The 18494-nt window shown below is 46.6% G+C and overlaps 1 protein-coding gene across 1 annotated transcript in view; it reads left to right on the top strand.

The window, feature by feature from the left end:
• Positions 1-18494, top strand: part of LOC144165013 (male-specific lethal 1 homolog) — a 174534-nt gene that overhangs the window by 96641 nt on the left and 59399 nt on the right. The window contains exon 7 of the mRNA XM_077695183.1: positions 3685-3757. Coding sequence (XP_077551309.1) covers positions 3685-3757 — 73 coding nt within the window. The remainder of the gene's footprint in view (positions 1-3684; positions 3758-18494) is intronic.

Here is an 18494-nt window from a genome sequence, read left to right on the forward strand (position 1 = left end):
GACGAAAGCCAGAACCATACTGATTCCCAAGCCGGAAAAGCCACCCGACACGGACAACCTCCGGCCCATCTCGCTCACGTCTTGTGTGGGCAAGGTACTGGAGCATGTCCTGCTCAACAGGTGGCAAGACTACCTGGAACGGGAGGACCTCTACCCGGCGACACTCATCGGCTTCAGACAGCGCTTAGGCACGCAAGATGCAATGATACAGCTGAAGCACCAAATCATCGACGGCAACACCGACACCAACAAAGCGATACTAGGTCTCGACCTGCAGAGCGCCTTTGATAAGGTGAAGCACTCGGCGATCCTGTCCCAGGTCTCCAAGCTCAACATGGGAGTAAGATCCTACAATTACATCAAAGATTTCCTCATGGGCAGGACCGCCGAGTTACGAGCAGGCGACCTTCAGACGCAAGAGAAGAACCTCGGTAGCACTGGCACACCACAAGCGTCTGTCATCTCGCCGATGCTTTTCAACTTAGTAAAGATCGGAGTGACCGAGGGGCTCGCGAGCATCGAAGACGCCAGACATACCATCTACGCGGACGGCATGATGGTGTGGGTGGTAGGTTGCAGCGACGCCCACATCGAGTCCACACCACGTGGTCCACACTACAAGCGGCGGTCGACGCAATTCAGGATCAACTCGAAGGCACCGGACTTAGGTGCTCGCCTAGCAAATCGGAACTCTTGGTATATCCTCCCGTGAGGAAACGAAAACCCAAGATCAACCCCTCGAGAATGCGAGGAGATCAATATCAATAGTAGATCAAGCAACGTAATCCCAAAGGTCAGCAAGATCAGAATACTAGGCATGGTAATAGAAACGCATGGAAGAAACGGCGAAACCATCGCCCGGCTCAGGGCAAAAGCAGCGAACGCAACGCGACTACTCAAACGAGTAACATCCAAAAGAGGCGGCATGAGGGAGGAGAGCCTAATCAGGCTCGTCCACTCGTTCGTTGTGAGCCACGTCACGTACGTAGCCGCCTACCACAAGTGATTGCAGTACGGGCGCGACAAGATAAACATTTTCATCCGCAGAGCATACAAGGCAGCACTGGGGCTGTACGAAACCACGAGCACTGCTCGTCTCCTGCAACTGGGAATACACAACACGCTTGACGAAATAGTGGAGGCACAGCGTGCCGCCCAGCTCGAGCGGCTGTCTACAACAAGGACCGGGAGACAGATACTGGAGGACCTAGGAATAAGATACCCAGACAGGACGAAAACGAAACTCCCCGTTCCCGATGAGACCCAGCGGAACATCCGGGTGGACCCAATACCCAAGAACGTGAACGCCGAGCACAACAAGGGAAGAAGGACAGCGAGGGCGAAGTCCCTGATTGACCTGCACGCCAACGACAGGTATGCGCGCTACGTGGACGCGGCCGAGTGCACCAACCTAAAGAATGGCTTCACAGCAGCCGTCGTTGACACGACCGGCTTCTTGGGGACGGCCGCAAGCGTGAGATGCGCCAAGTCTGAACAAGCAGAGGAGGTGGCCATCGCCCTGGCCATCTCGGGCTACGACTGCCACACAGTGTTGTGTGACTCAAGGCATGCAGTAAGAAATTACGCCAAGGGCATGGTAGCAAAAGAAGCCGCACGCATACTGCAGATGGTTACCAAAAATGGCAGAAAAGTTACAATCAAGTGGTTCCCGGCGCACGCAGGCAACGCGTCCGACCGCAATGACAACCATAACGGACGGCACATGCCGATGCGCGAGCACTCACAGACCGCACCTCGGCAGACCTTCCGACGTGGTTCAACACGAAAGATCGCATGACGGAGTACAGCGAAATAACGCAGGCTTTCCGCTTGGCTCGCAGAACTCTCCCGCCCCCGTGCCCGGGGTTGATTGAGTAGAGAACAAGCCGTTTTATTCAGACAGCTCCAGACCGGCTCGCTACCCAGCACGCCACTTATGCATCGCATGTGCCATGAGACGCAACCGACCGACAAGTGCAAAGTTTGTCGAGGAGAGACGGCAAGCTTCACGCACATCATGTGGTATTGCGCCAAACACCCGGAAGAAGCCAAGTCAGGAAGGACCCCACCGCGACTGGACGCAGCCGCAGGGAGCGAAAACCAGGAAGATCAGCTCTGGGCCGTCCAGCAGGTCATCGAGGGGCTAGCACGGCAGGGGCCTGCCGATCCGGCAACGGCGAGCGAGGACCCAGTCCGCGCGGCAGGCGCCCCGAAGACGACGTCGGCCCCGTCGAAGCCCGTGAGCGCTCACTACAGGCACAAATAAAGGTTTTCCAATCCAAAAAATCAGGATGCAGAGCAAGAATGCACGGAACCGTAACCCTAAACAGCTTCGACGTAAATGAACAGAGCAGTGAGCGCACGTCCACTCGCGCAATCTTGCTTGTTTTGACCCAGGGACCCAGCACACCATCGAGCCTGGACCGCCTTTGTCATGAACACGAACACGGAGCCTACATCAAAGTTTGGTATCCAATATAAATGTACAATTGCTTGCAACCAGCGCTAGTCATGATGGGAAGCAGTTATAGCTGTAATTAATCTGCAATGAAAATTGTTTCCGACCCCACAGGAGCTACGGTGTCATGTCGTGCCGAAAGCAACAGTTTCAGATCGGGAATTTGCACCCGTAATATTTTCACCACGCGTGAATTTGAAAACACTGAATGATAATGAAATCAGAGTCCATCTGAGCCCGAGTAAATTCCTAGCAGGAGAGAGTTGTTAGGCCATTTGAGTTCTGAATTCATTTCGAGTTCTCAGCCCATTTTGAGTTCTGAGTTCATTTTGAGTTTTGAGTACATTTTGAGTCCATTTTGAGTTCGAGTACATTTTGAGTTGGAGTGCATTTTCAGTTTTGAGTACCTTTTGAGTTGCAGTACATTTTCAGTTCTGAGTACATCTTGAGTTTTGAGTACATTTTGAGTTTTGAGTCCATTTTGAGTTTGAGTACATTTTGAGTTTGAGTACATTTTGAGTTTTGAGTCATTTTGAGTTTTGAGTTCATTTTGAGTTTGAGTACGTTTTACGTTTTGAGTACATTTTGAGTTTGAGTACATTTTTATTTCTGAGGTCATATTGAGTTTTTTGTACATTTTGAGTTTGAGTACATTTTGAGTTCTGAGTACATTTTGAGTTTTGAGTACGAGTGAGTTCTGAGTTTAGCGCTCAATGTGAGTTTGAGTTTGAGTGAGCGCAGATGTGCTGCTGAGCATTGAGTCTGCGTTTGAGTGAGTGGTGATTCGAAAACGAAAAATTGTGAGGGAGTTTGAGTGGGCTGCGCCAACTTTGCCGAGGTATCCGCACAGGTATTGCTGAATTATAGTTATTATAGGTCTTAATAAGAGTAAAAGGAAAACGTTTTCGACTTTAAGTGCCAAGTATTTCGGTTCTATTTGAATTTTATTGATCAGAAAAGCCATTAAGGCACGACCAGTAGGGGTCACTTACATTTCACATTTTTATTTCGTTAAAAAATCATGCGTAAGTGACCAGTGCTTAGTGAAATTTCTCATCATTTGGTTCCGATGTAATGACCTGCAGAAACTTAGTTCATATAATTGCGTGTACTTAGTGAAATATTATTTCACAAGGATCTGTATGGGTGATTGGCTGAACTGACAGCTATTGCTAAAAGACGCAAATTAAACTCCTCGCGTCTGCTGTTTTTTTTTTTTTTTACAGTGAAAGTAATCGAAGTTGTCGATGAAATCCCGGCCATCGCCTTCGGGAGGGTCCTTCCTGTACTGGAGCGCTCGTGAGTGTTTTTATTTCTGAGTCTTGCATTTCCTAGCGTTTCGCAATCCTGGCTGGACATTTTCTTTGCAAACTTCTGAGCGTGCTCCGGCATCTGCATGACGTCGAAAGTAGGAGTGTTAGAGTTTAGCCGAAAATGGGTGTTGCACGGCTGAATGACCGGTGCTAAAGCATGCTGTGACAGATTTCCGTGGCCCTACTTGACCAAAGATAGTGGCACCTATTTTTAAGGACCAGACTTGGCTGTAGGCCTTGTGGATTTGTCCTTGTTAATTCTGAGTGATTTGGTTCCATTAAAACCTTGAGTAAAGCAGATTCACACGAGCGACAAATACGTGAAACCAAAAGTGTTTCTTGGACATGCTTTGTGCCTCCACTATGACATGTAATACTGGGAAAGTATTGCTACTAATTGACCAGTATATGCAATTTCAAAAGCAAATATGTGGCCCCCTTGCTAAGGAGTTGGCCGCAAATTGCAAGCGAGCAAACGGCAAGGATATTGTTGCAGTCCTGGTCGGCAGATTGACAACAACATGGTTCAAACACGAACCCATGAGAGGGGACGGGACAAGTGCTACTCAGCACTCAGCACTGCTTTACTGCAGTGGGATGCGATGTCATGTACAGCAGCGATGCGCAAACAAGTCGAGCACATATCGAGACAATGTATATCAGTCTATGGACGTACTGCGAATTGTAAAGGGAAATAGACCTGTCATAGGCGCAGTCATTGCCATCTCTTTTTATATGATATGCCTCCCAATGTTCAAGGGCTGTTTGGTTGTGGCTTCTAACCTTAGATGTTGGCTTCGTGAAGCATCTTAGAATTGCATGCGCTGTAAACTGATGTCACAGTAAGCCAAGATTCTAGCTATATTCAAGGCACATGAAATATGCCCACCTGGCTGCTTGCTTTGCACCACCAGATGGCGTTGAAGAGCTGTGTTTGGGTAACGTATACATTGTATTCACTGGCGTGGCGCGCATACTGGTGCCTACGCCTTCCCGTTGCTAAGGCCACGTCGCATGGTCGGCTACTTCCTGATAGATGTCGTTGGTCTCCGAACTAACAATGCACTCACAGCTACGCCACCATTGTATCTCAATCGGCGTGTGCGTCAAAGGCCACAATTTCTTCGTAAGCATTCTTAAAGACGGTAGTCTTTCTTGGGCTCCTTTGCTTTGTCTGTATGTCTGTCTGTCTGTGACTCGATTCAGCCACCCGGCCAAAGTGAAACGAAGTCTGCGCAATAGTCTTATATACTCACAGCGAAATCTAAACGTCTAAGTCTGGTTCATATTTTCATACTTTTCAACATAGTTGAATGAGAAATTAATACAAAAAGAATATTTACAGTGTCCTATAAAAATTCATAGATACTTGATTGTTGCGAAATGAAATACTGTATATACTGCAGAAAAAAAAAGTTCACACTGTCGCCTGCTGCCGCCCGCGCCACTATAGCTTCTGGCGGCATTTTAAGGACTCAAGCGGCAACAGTTATGAAAGGTACCACTAGATAGGTTCCACGTTCTGCTTGGAACGCACATGGACTAGGGAAACGTAGTTCTATAAACGTTGAAGTAGGGCCCCTCGATCCAGGCGCGTCTCCGCCGTACGGCAGCGCTGTGGTCGAGGCTCCCGGCCTGGAGCAGTGGAACGCGGTAAATGTAAATTGACTGGAGCAAACCTTTAGCGTGTTTACCTTGAGAGGAGCGCGACGCAAGAGGAACAACATGAGAGGTGAGCGGAAAAGCGAAGGGAGGCGTTTACTTGGCAAATGTCGACAAAGATTATCGTCTTTTGTCCACATTTGCGACGAAACGAGCAGATGCGCGGCCAATTTTTTGGGCTCTTGTAGTGAACGGCTCTGCCGTTGGTATGGTTCGGGCGCACATATCGATACCCGTGTTTGCCGGCAACGGCGCCGCATTGTAGGCATTTTGTGCGTCCTGCAGCGTTCTTTCGTAAGCGCGGCTCCTTTCTCCGGTGCTGATGCAGAGTTCTCAAGGGCAAGTCGAGCGTCACCACACAATTTCACTGCGATTATCCACATCTGTTGACGCCACGTCGGATATTCGGGTAGTACTGGCGCAGACGATGGACCCCGGGCCCAGTTGTTTTTTCTTCGGGGTGTTGACGCATGCGAAGCCACAGTGGGCACTGTCACAGCGGTTTTCAATGTCGCCAAAAGAAAGAATCGCCAGCCATATTTTTATTGAACCCATACAAAAATATTGTATGGTCGGCTATAGAAAATCCTTTTTATGGTCGTCTTTAGCTATTTGGCCCAATAATCTTTAGGCTTTTCTATGGCTGTCTTTAGCGATTCGTATCGCCATTCCTATGGGTGTCTTTAGCTTCATCTATAACCGGTTCTACGGCTGTCTTTAGCTATTCTTATCGACATTCCTATGGGTGTCTTTAGGTTCTTCTATAGCCGGTTGTACGGTTGTCTTTAGCTATTCGTATTGAAATCCCTATGGGTGTCTTTAGCTGCTTCTATAGCCGGTTCTATGGCTGTCTTAGGTTTTCTTTGGATATTGCTATGGCTATAGAAGAATCTAAAGACACCCATAGGAATGTCGATAGGAATGGCTAAAGACAGCCATAGAAATGTCTAAAGATAATTGAGCCAAATAGCTAAAGACAACCATAAGAAGGTTTGTCAATAGCCGACCATACAATATTTTTGCATGAGCTGCAGCCAGAAGAGAATCACCACTACTTGAAACACAGCGACAGCAGCAGCCGCTGAGAAATTATTAGCACGCTGCCATGCCGGCATAGAGCCTTGCAGATCTCTAGAACTTGTCCTGTGGCACTTAGGTGCATTCTGTAATATATGCTCCGTGAACACTTCAGCGATATAGGGGGAGCGCGGGGTTGCGATTGCAAACACTTCGCCAGTTTTCATTCACAAAAGGCTTAAACACAGGCATTCAAGGAAAGCAAAATCAAGGGGTTTATTCATTCCATTCATCACATAAATGGCTACTATCTACGCTACTTCACCACCAGTAAACAGTTGTTCACATACGCCGATCGAAAAACACAGCACACGCATTCCAACACCCTGGCTCACGCTTAAGTGACTCGCTCGACAGCCACACTACGCGGCACATTCCCTGCGAAAGTCCGCCGAGACACAAATACCTACAGGTGCTGGGTAGTCCATAGAAAAGAAAGCACTCAGAAGTCGTTCATTACACTCAGTACTCAACGCACACAGCTGCAAGTTCGGTGGCTAAAATGGAAATGCACTCTCAATAAAACAATGAAGATGGTCGCACACAATGCAATGATAAAAAAAACGTTTTTCCAAGTTCACTCAATTAGTTCCTAGTAAGTTTTCTCAGTTCGCGAAAAAATTATTTTTGTCACATCACCGCGGCCAAATCTTCACTTCAGTCTACGTTGCAGTGCTTATGTGGTGCAGGGTAGTTTAGAAAAGTATTCGTGAACACCAAAAAAAGTCCTGCATTTCTCGCACTATAGAGTCTCTCCAGTTCGTAAGATCACTCACCCTAGAGTTTTGCGTACGATGAAATTCCTGTCACAGTATCGCAGGTATCCATTTTCGCATGACTTGAAGTTGATGTTGAATTAATCGTAACACTGTCACCGTAAACACCGAAATTCACGACACCAAAAAGCGACACACTTGCTTGGCATCACACCATCTACACGAGCACATTGCCGTCGAGTCGAAATTCCCAGCACCAGGCAACACGTGCCATGCCCGCGCACATGAACAAGGAGACGAAATGTGGCTGACTGAGTACATCCAGGTATAAGCAGGTCCATCGCGATAGCAAATAGTGCGGAGATACATGCCCATCTTTCGATCTTTTTCTAACTTGTTTGCTGGTATTTTTTTTTGGTAAGTACAAGATCGCTTAACGTTTTGTTTTCTTCATCCGAAAAAAGTTGTTTCTGTTCTCAGTACTCAGGGAACATTGTCTGTCACTAGCATTGCTGCGCGCAGGAATACTAACACAGCTCGGGCCGCATGGCCGTGTCCTTCGCTACCCATCGCCAAAACCAGTATGTCAAACAAACAAAAGAAAATAAAACACGAAGCAGGGGTTTCCCCTCTACCCTTTCATCGCTTCCCAGAATTTCTCCACCGCGCCTCCTTCGCCCGGCGTGGGTCGCTCTCCCCCTTTCTCAATGACTAATCTGAAACTGGGGTCCGCGGGAGAAAGAATGCGGTTGTTCGCAGCTTCCAGCATATTTCTGAGAGAGCGTACCCCTGGCCGCGAAAGTTATTTCCAATCTGCTTCGACGCTGTGAGGGCCGTTTTCAGGGAAGCCCGCTTTTTCACTTGACCGCTGCAGCGAAGGGCTCCAGAGGAATAATTCTACGAAATTATACGTCTTTCGGTCAACGTTCATTTGCAAGCTTTGCGGACGCGCAGTATCCAAAGTTGCAACCTGAATTTGAGCGTTAATCAGTAGCTTCTTTTAATTGTACTTTTCCCGTATTGTTGGTATAATAAGTACCTAACCTTATTGAACAAATACGGTCATATAACCGGCCGATCAACCTCATCATCGTTATCCAATCTGTGTTGTAGATGCAGCTAGGTAAATCATGAGTATATGAATTTCGCGTCATAAGTCATATTGAAACCAGCAGAATAGTATTTAATGGTTGCTCGAATTATACCTTTATAGGCGAACACTTTTCGATTAGCGGTTGGAAACTTGGAGCCGTATGTTACTATATAGTTAGTTAAAGAAGTCTTTATGGATGCGGGCCTGTCAGTTCTGCGCCAAACGCTTTCTTAATGCCGGCAAAATGTTTCTTAATTATCACACATCTAAAGGTTTACAGTTATATATTGTACTGTACCCAGCAGCAGAAGCTTTTATGGGTGCCTCATTTTAGCTTTAAAGCAAATTCTCTCCAATAGCTAGCAGAAGACATCCGTATGGTTCCAAGTTTGTAGACTTAGAGCTAAACAATGGCCCATAGCCAGCCAAATGAGCTTTTATGGCTTTCTCTCTATAGCTTTAGGACGAACTCTTTTCAATAGCTGGCAAAAGACAGCTGAATGGCTTGAAGTCTGTAGACTTAGAGCAAAACAACTGCCTATAGCCAGCCGAATGAGCTTTTATGGCTTTCTCTCTATAGCTTTAGGACGAACTCTTTTCAATAGCTGGCAAAAGACAGCTGAATGGTTTTGAGTCTGTAGACTTCAAGCTAAAAAATGGTCTATAGCCAGCCAAAAGAGCTTTGCCGCGGCTGGTCTATAGAACTAAAGCCATACATATTTCTTTAGCTGGCTACAGTTACCTGAATAGCTGTGACTCTATAGACTAAACACATTAGGATGTTCTATAATCGTCTAAAGAGAATTGTATGGTTTACAGTCTTTAGTGCAGGATCTATAAAAACTTCAATAGCTGGCTATATCCTAATTTATGCCTTTTTATGGGTGACCATAGAGACCCATAGGCGGCCATAGCTCACCATACATTTTTCAATAGACGCCCATAAGGCATTTTTGTATGGGAATACCATCTATACCTCATAGCTCCCTATTCCCCCTCCACATTCCTTCCCTCCCCAAAATTTACTTCCCCTGTCTCTGTTGCCTCTGAACCCTCCCTCACTGCTCCCACTTGCCCTTACTGTATTCGATGATGATTGATGATTGATAGTGGTATTCCCTTTGTAACGGGGTGATGACGGGTCATTTTACAAAAAAAAACTAATTTACTTATGTTTCACTGTTTCCGTTTAATGCATCCGCTGCTCTTAGATTACGAACAGAATACTTATTTTTTTCAGTTATAGATGGTAGCTGTCCTAGGCAATATTCCCCTCTCTGCTTTTCGTCCACCAGCATTCAAATCTTCTCTCACCTCGCTTCGACAGCCGTGAAGAGAACTCCCTCTGTGCTACCGTTAAATTCTAGGGCTTCTGGAAGCCGAATATTTCCGTCATGTGGATTTCGATGGTTACTCTAGCACAAAGGTTCTTAAATGGGGGTCCGCGGACCCCAGAGGGTCGGTGGGGGCATTTCAGGGGTCCGCGAAGCCCTCCCCAACGCTCTCCCAGAACTCTCCTACCCCATTAATATCTTCTTTTTGCTAAACTTTGCTGGAAATGCGAAAACGCGTCTTCGCTGCATGACTTGTACGTTTAATTTCTTCACGTAGCCCATCTTTTCACGTGGGGTTTCTGCACGACAGGCAAGCTATACAGAAAATTTGATTTAGTAGGACTTCAGGGCTGGCTAGTTGGTTAATGACGTACGAAGAAGTAAGCTAGCAACGCCGCCGGTATAATCATTGCCTAACGCGTTAGCGAAAAATTGCCAAACAGCCACTCTCCCGCTTATCTCTCCTACCCTTCCCCGCTCCGTAGCCTTCCTGCGTGCTTTTATATCCGGCGGCCCGCCCTGCTTCTCGGAAACTATTCAAAATAGTTGACAGTTTGTTTAGCGTTCCCCAGGAGGTGCTCCTACGCCTTCTTGTTTTTCACCATGCCTGTCGGGCTTTGTCGGTCGCTCATAAAACCGCCTTTATGAGCGGTTTTCATTCCATTTGTTCTTTCTATTTATTCATTTCTATCTGCCTTGCCTCCTTTTTGGTTCCCTTGGCTGTCTTGGCTTCTCCACTCTTCTTTCGGTATTTCTTCGCCAGACTTCTAGTCCTCCTTAGCCACTGCGTGCCCCCGCTTTTCATGTACCGTAACCAACCGTGTTGTCTGACTCCGCACGTTCGGACTTGCAAGATATTTCGGACTTTCCCGAGGAACCGCCAGTTGTCCTATAGGAGTATAAAGACTCACGGATTTTTCTTACTGCTTTTTATTCGCACTATTTTTCGTTCCCCTCCAGGTCCAGAAAATCGGTCGGCTACTGTAGAAGTACCTAAAAACTTTAGCTGCCCAACTACGTTGATACATTGCTCTCAACCTCTTCTCAAAACATATTTTACTCGAACTTCAAACCACGCCCAGCCCATGTCTCCCTGCACTGCTTCGTTGGTTGTTTTTCCATGCATTCATAGGGCCAAACGGCCTACCATTCTCTGGTTCCCTTCAAAGCCTGATAGAACGTCTGATTTGAAACAGTGTCACATATGCAATCTGGGTCTCGCATTTTCATTCTCGTGGAACCATTATGTCTTTTCACATTCCTCTCACTACTTCATATTTGTGATCCGCCCACACAGATCAATGCTTCATTAGAGCTTTGTTTCACTTTCCCTTAAAGGAGCCATGAAGAGAATATACAACTTCGTTTAATTTGAAAGAACTAAGATTCAGTATCTCACTCAGTTCCATTACAGCCACAAAATATGTTTTTTAACGAAAACAAAGCAAGAAGTATTTAAAAACTTTCAAATTTTGCGCCACAGTGACGTGTTATGAGCAAGAATGACGTCATACAGGCCAACATTAAGACAGAATTTTCAGTGCGTTAACTGCACATTATCATTCAAGTGATGCGGTCAAATGGAACTAGAGGCCCCATTACAGACGTCAAGTCACATCTCGTCGCGACAGGTCAGTTACGCGGCCGCCAATCGCGCAAACAAGGTTGCGTGACGTCATAGAAAAGTTGCGGGAAATTGGCTAGGGGGTTGCGACTGCTTCACACATTCTCTTTAATATCTCCGTTATTTGTTCGAAGATTGCGATGATATTGGTATCATTGTTATCGGAACTAAGCAGTCTTTCTAATAAACCCAACTTGTATTTTGTATTCATGGCTCCTTTAACCCGAAGTTGCTCCTCGCCCGTTCTTATTAAGTAGTTATCCCCTTCGCTTATCCACACTCGGAAATATTTATATCCCTTGACTGTGGGTAATTCGCCATGCATGCTGGATTTACCGTGCGTCAGTGCTCGTGTCAGAAAAAACCATTATTTCCTATTTTCTGCGCCAAAATATAACCCGAGGTCAGTGGCTTCATTACCGCTAAAATTTACGAGCCGTTCCATATCGCCTGGTTCTACGCTGAAAGAACAGTGTCGTCTTCATACAACATTCCCAGAATACGCTGTTGTACCACTTCGCCTTGCGACGTATGCGTTAGGTATTTTCTTTTCTAATTTCTTGCAAAAACACTGCGCTGAATTGAAAGTACGAAGACGAAGGACGGCGGAACACACGATGCACACTTACGAAAGCGCAAACTATCAACTGGCCTTTATTTTCCGACCCTATAGGAAAACACTGGAAATATAAACATAGAAACAGAAACGTTCAAAACCCCGAACAAAACCCTATCTGTGTTAAGTTCTTGGTAGTTGTTATCGTCACTTCACTTTTTGCGCGGTCTCACTCACAGCTGGCCACGTGCGCTCGTCGTCCCCTCTCTCTGGCTCACTGTCGCACGGGGAACATCTTTCCGCACAAGGTGAATTTCCCTGTTTTTTAGAATCACCGATGGCTGGCGGACGCATGCGCCTGGTCTCTCCGATGCCATACTAAAGGCTTCAATAACTTCCCTGGTCTTCCTGCTGTGGGAGCGTGCCGATACTGTTGTTTCATTGAACAGGGGTTCGCATTCGCATTTCTTGCAGTGATCGGCCCAATGCCCGAGCGCTTGTAGCTTGGCGCACGCGTTCTTATGCTCCCGCAGCCGCTCGTTCAGGCACCTTCCATTTTGTCCTATATAGGACCTCCCACAGTCCAACAGAATTTTGTAGACGACTTCTGTCTCGCACCCCACGGAGGGGTTTCGGTGTTTCACCTCACAGCGTGGGCGTTCAGCGTCTTCCTTGTTCACCCGCTTGCACAGTCCTTTCAGCTTGTGTGGGGCGGAAAAAGCAACTTTAACATCGTACCTTTCGGCAACCTTTTTCAGCCCTTGTGAGACGTTGTGGATGTACGGAATGACTGCCAGTGGTCTTCTGTCATCCTTCTCTTGCTGACGCCCAACGCCGCGTTTAACTTTTTTCAAGCAATTCTCCGCCACTCCTAAAAGGAGTGGTTCTTGAAAGCCGCTTTCTTTGAGCCGCCCGATCGGCACATTCAGACTTTCTTTTACGGCGTGGTGGCGAGACTTTGACAAAGCCTGCGTTATGCACGCTGTGGCTATTCCTCGTTTGACCAGTTTTGAATGCCCAGAGTCGTGTGGGAGCAATTTTTTCTTCTCTTGCTGACGCCCAACGCCGCGTTTAACTTTTCGTTTAACTTTCGCAACGTCTCACACGGGCTGAAAAAGGTTGCCGAAAGGTACGATGTTCAAGTTGTTTTTTCCGCCCCACACAAGCTGAAAGGACTGTGCAAGCGGGTGAACAAGGAAGACGCTGAACGCCGACGCTGTGAGGTGAAACACCGAAACCCCTCCGTGGGGTGCGAGACAGAAGTCGTCTACAAAATTCTGTTGGACTGTGGGAGGTCCTATATAAGACAAACTGGAAGGTGCCTGAACGAGCGGCTGCGGGAGCATAAGAACGCGTGCGCCAAGCTACAAGCGCCCGGGCATTTGGCAGATCACTGCAAAAAATGCGAATGCGAACCCCTGTTCAATGAAACAACAGTATTGGCACGCTCCCACAGCAGGAAGACCAGGGAAGTTATTGAAGCCGTTAGTATGGCATCGTAGAGACCAGGCGCATGCGTCAGCCAACCATCGGTGATTCTGAAAAACAAGGAAATTCACCTTGTGCGGAAAGATGTTCCCCGTGCGACAGTGAGCCAGAGAGAGGGGACGACGAGCGCAGGTGGCCAGCTGTGAGTGAGACCGTGAAAAAGTGAAGTGACCATAACAACTATCAAGAACTTAACACAGATAGGGTTTTGTTCGGGGTTTTGAACGTATCTGTTTCTATGTTTATATATCCAGTTTTTTCCTATAGGGTCGGAAAATAAAGGCCAGTTGATAGTTTGCGCTTTCGTAAGTGTGCATCGCGTGTTCCGCCGTCCTTCGTCTTCGTAATTTCAATTTAGCGCAGTGGTTTTGCAAGAAATAATGTACCAACTAGCCCAGAAGCGAGCTCTCATTTTCTTTTCTAACCCTGCCATGTGAAGAATAAACAAATATTGGGCTCAAAGGGCATCCCTGTTTCAGTCCCCCATGGGTAATGACCTGCTTTGCGCATTTCTTCCTTTCTCACGTCAGGTTCGCTCTATTACCTATATAAATTGCTATAAGGAACTTTACTAACTCGTCATCTCATCCCTCAAGTGTCAGCATTCTCCACAGCAGTTCTCTGTTTACATTGTCATATGCCACTGCATTGACTTAGAACGCAATCCTAATGGTCTATTCTGCGCTTTCGCGATTTCAATGCGCTGTGTTATCGCGAACAAATTATCATCGAATCGCCTGTCTTGTCTAAACCCATTGTGCAGTTCCCCTAAAATTTCATTTTCTTTCAGCCATGCTTGAATGTCTGATTTTATCGCCTGCTTTACCAATCTATACACCACTGGGTGGTCCGTATGAATCAATACTGGCTTTGTTGCCTCTGCCTTGTTATACTAAATTCGTCATACCTTCCAGCCAATCCACCGGATTTGTTTGGTTTATATCACCTTGTCTATTGCCCTCATAAACGATGCCTTACTTTTAAGTCCAAGCAGGTTTGTCAGGTGCATTGTGTTCCGTCCGGTCCCAGTGCTGTTTGGGGGAAACCTTTTGCTCTGCTTTTTACTAATCAAGATTTCTCAAACTTGCTTTTCTTTCTGAAGTCTTCTGTGGCACTTATGTTACTGTACAGGCTTCCGTATCTCTATTTCCCTAAACGTCTTACTAATCACTTGATAAATATGCAATTGATTTGATTGATTATGGGGTTTAACGCGCCTACGCTGCACATGCGATAAGGCATGCCTTAGTGGAGGGCTCCGTATTTTGACCAGCTGGGGATCTTTAACGTGCCCCGAAATCTCGAACACACGGGCGTTTTTGCTTTTCGCCTTCGTCAAAAAAGCGTCCGCCGTGGCCGGGAATCGAACCCGCGCCCTCTTGTTGCTCAGCAGCAGAACGCCTTAGCCGCTGAGCCACCGCAGCGGGTGATGAATATGCGCCAGCGCCTGCTCTCCTTCTAAATGTTCCCCCCCTTATCAATCAAGAATTGATGAATAGCGTTTCTTGAGCCTTGTAATTTTAGATGCGACTGCATCTCATTCACTCGCCTTCTCCCTCCATACGGAGTTGTCAGTCCACACCCCTCCCCCTACATTATAAAAAAAATAATAGTTAGCGGCGCCCGGTTTCGATCCCACGACCCTGTGGGCCGAACGCGAGGTACATGGTGCTCTTCCCACTGCGCCACAAAACCTTTTTTTTTCTTTAATGCATTGAAATTTTATAAAACTTCAAAAGACAAGACACTTAACACACAATATAAACACTAACAGACAGCAGTCGAACAAAGATCAAACTCAGGCAAGCAAACACACGCGTCCAAAAGAGGCAGCCACTCTGGTGGATCACTCTGCGCAGCATAAACGCTCCGCACCAACGCCGCCTGTTCCCGAAAAATGCACTTTATCGGCCTAGGGGGTTCCGCATGCCGATCAGTCATGCGGAACTTCCACAAGCTAAACAATCCTAGGAGAACGAAAACGTCATATGGCACCCGATTAACATCTTCAAATGGCAGGAAGCGAATGGTGTACGGGGTGATGTGAATGTCCTTTTTTAGTGTCCGCTGCAAAATGTCCCAGAAGAACACAGCGTCCCGGCACAACACAAAACAATGATCAATTGTCTCTGGTTGATTACAGAGGCGACAATTGTCCGACCAAGGAATAGACATTTCTTTTTCGCGTAGCCATGTCTTAACTGGAAGTGTGGAAGAAACAAGCTTGAAGGAAAATGTTTTAAGTGCGAATGCACTTCTTAAGTGGGCCTGAATCGTCCGCCGCCGTCGTCCGCATAGCAACAGCTGCGGGTGCGCGCGCTCCTCGTCTTCCTCCTCGTCTTCCCTAGCAACGGGGGGAGATGGGCGCGCGCTACTCTCCTCCTCCTCTCTCCGCTCAGTGACTGCGGGTGTTGGGCGCCTCCTCTCCACTTCGGGCGGGAGACGCTCCGCATTCCGACGCGTGAGGGCGCTCGTGTAGCCCTCGCCGTAACGGCGGGCGCTACTCTCCTCCTCCTCTCTCCGCTCAGTGACTGCGGGTGTTGGGCGCCTCCTCTCCACTCCAAGATCACGATATCCACCGTAATCGCGCAATCAACAACCGTGCATTCGCACTTACACACTCTCCCCCTCCGGGAAGTGCGAGGGAATTTTTTGCATTTGGCGGGATACATATGCTCATTAGGCGTTTTAAAATATTGCTTTTCTGGTGGCCTAAGTAAGGCTGGCGATAAACAGGCACCGGGAATAGACTTTCAATAAGAGTGTTCGTCATAGTTTTCCTTGACATGCTGAACAGATATTCCAAGGAAAACCGCGGGGTAAGAAAGTTAAATGACTCCACGACCTCTTTGAGAAATCCCCATGGAGGCTTCTTATTGACTTCGCCCGGCGCATACATACATGCCTTTTTTGCTTGTATGTATGCGCCACGAAACCTAGACAGAATCAAATGCTACGAACGTGCCTTAGATCCTTGAATCATTAAAACTACGTCAAAATGCTACTGATACAACGCATGATGGGGCAATGATTAACACTTGCAATAAAAGAAAATAAGCTCCCACTTACAGCAACAATGATGGAGTAAAGGTCGTTGCGACAGCGAAGCCCCAAGCATACCACTTGACCAATAAAACATACTAATAATGATAAAACATAATAATCATACGCGTTCCCGACACGTTTCACGCGATTTCAGAATCAATCCAACGGAAACACCAAGTGAACCCCAAGATGCGTCGCATCTACACAGGGTTCCCCTCGCGGGGAGGTGGGCGCAATTTTTCATGGTTCCAAAACTTCATGGGTGTGCTTTTGACCTCCTTCCGTATGTCTGCCATCCATTGTTCGCTTTTCTGCTTGATCTTTACTTGCCCCATTTGCTTCTCCACAGCTAGTCTTTTCTTTCTTTTTCCGGTAGATATCCCATTTTTCATTGGCTACCTCCGGTTCCATACCAGTTCTTTTTTTCTCTCTACGTTCTCTCGACGCCTTTTTTCCTCTCTACGTTCTCTCAACGCCTTTTTTCGCTGCCCAGTAGCCTCTTTTATTTCCTTATTCCGCCAGCTTCTCGGCTTTCTCTTTCCATTCCATCGGTTTCATTGCTTGGCTTCATTCGCGATCATTTCGTCGTACTCCCAATCTTTGTCTGGATAATTATTGATTTCGTCTTCCATCATATCAGCATTGATTTTTAACTGTTCATATCACGTACTATGTATTCCGCGGTCCGAATCAGTGATTTCGTTGGCCGTGCGAATCGGCGCCTCAAGTGGCGGCGCGGTTTCTTAATTGACCTTGGGGGCGGGGGGAGGAGGGAGCTGATGCTGCGAGAGGTTTGCCCCTGAATGCAGATTCACCGAAAAGCGCGCTGCGTGCGCCAGGATGCATGCGTCAGCACCAGCCATCATTGCAATCTTTTCACTTCGTTTAAAAAGAAAAAGCGAAATAGTTTTGTTATTCACTGGGATCATTGCCGTTTTATCTTATCGTGAGTGCGCTTGCCACACCAATGGTTAGATACCACCGTGGCTTACTGTACTAAGCTTACTGTACTAGGCTTACGGTACTAAGATAACAGGCGCGGCCCTGGCAGCAGCAAGAGGGGAAATTTTGCTAAGCTATCTGCAAGTAATCAGCTCCGTAGGTGCGTTTTGCACAACGCCGCCTGTTTCTTGCAGGCGATGGGAGAACTGGTGGTAGGCGCGTCCTCTCCCTTGTTCTCCTCCGGTAATGTTCGAAAAAACAAGGTGATAAACAATGGTAGGTTTATTGTTCGTACAAACGCAGTTGCTCAGTGTTTTAGGTGCGGAGTGCATTCTGACCGCACAATGTCCGTCCGTGTCCGTGCGCATAGCATTTACAATCGCAAAAAACCGCACAGGCACCGGCACCGGCAGGATTCGAGCCTGTGTCCGGTAGACCAGACATAATTATTGTCAGTCGTCTTACCCATTGAACTACGACCATTTTTTTTTCTTTATTTCCAGACAAACACCGTTGTTACAAACATTTGCGCATATATTTAGATTATCGTGGCTGTTACGCAGATTTGAGGACAAGTGATTTATTTAGTGAATATTCAATGCTTCGTGCTGACCAAATCTATTAAATGAAGGTTCTGCACACCATTTATAAGCAAAAGACCCACAATCAAGTTAACAATAAATCTTCTGGCTACCATCTCAGGCATACAATACGGCACACTCCAAAAGTAAGAACGAACTATGGTGAGCAATATTTCCTGTACCAGTCAACTGAAGTATTAAATAAATTAGGAGAAAAATTAAACTTCGACGCCAGTGAACTGGCGTTTAAAAAACAGGTCAAAGAAGTGTTACCTAAACAAAACGCTCGCAATACTGATATATAATTAAGGGTTCGAAGTATATGTCTACATGTTCCCCTAAAGGTAGAAATTAAAAACAATTACAAACAAAAATATATTAATACGTAATTGTGACATAGTAGTGTAACTGATGAAAGTTCATGCGTACGAATTACTGCGTTTAAGTGTACATTGCGATCCATTTGTGAATTTGAGACCTATGCTTTGTATAATACATAAGAAATGTAGTAATGACTTTGCTTTGTGCTATTTCGCTGTTACGATTGTGCTATCATGCTTAAATTTGTGAAAAGACGTGTTGTTATGTACGCTGTAAATCGGGTG

This window comes from Haemaphysalis longicornis, unplaced genomic scaffold, assembly GCF_048455015.1.
Source record: "Haemaphysalis longicornis isolate Haplotype H1 unplaced genomic scaffold, Haemaphysalis longicornis Haplotype H1 scaffold_14, whole genome shotgun sequence".
In the NCBI taxonomy this organism is placed as follows: domain Eukaryota; kingdom Metazoa; phylum Arthropoda; class Arachnida; order Ixodida; family Ixodidae; genus Haemaphysalis; species Haemaphysalis longicornis.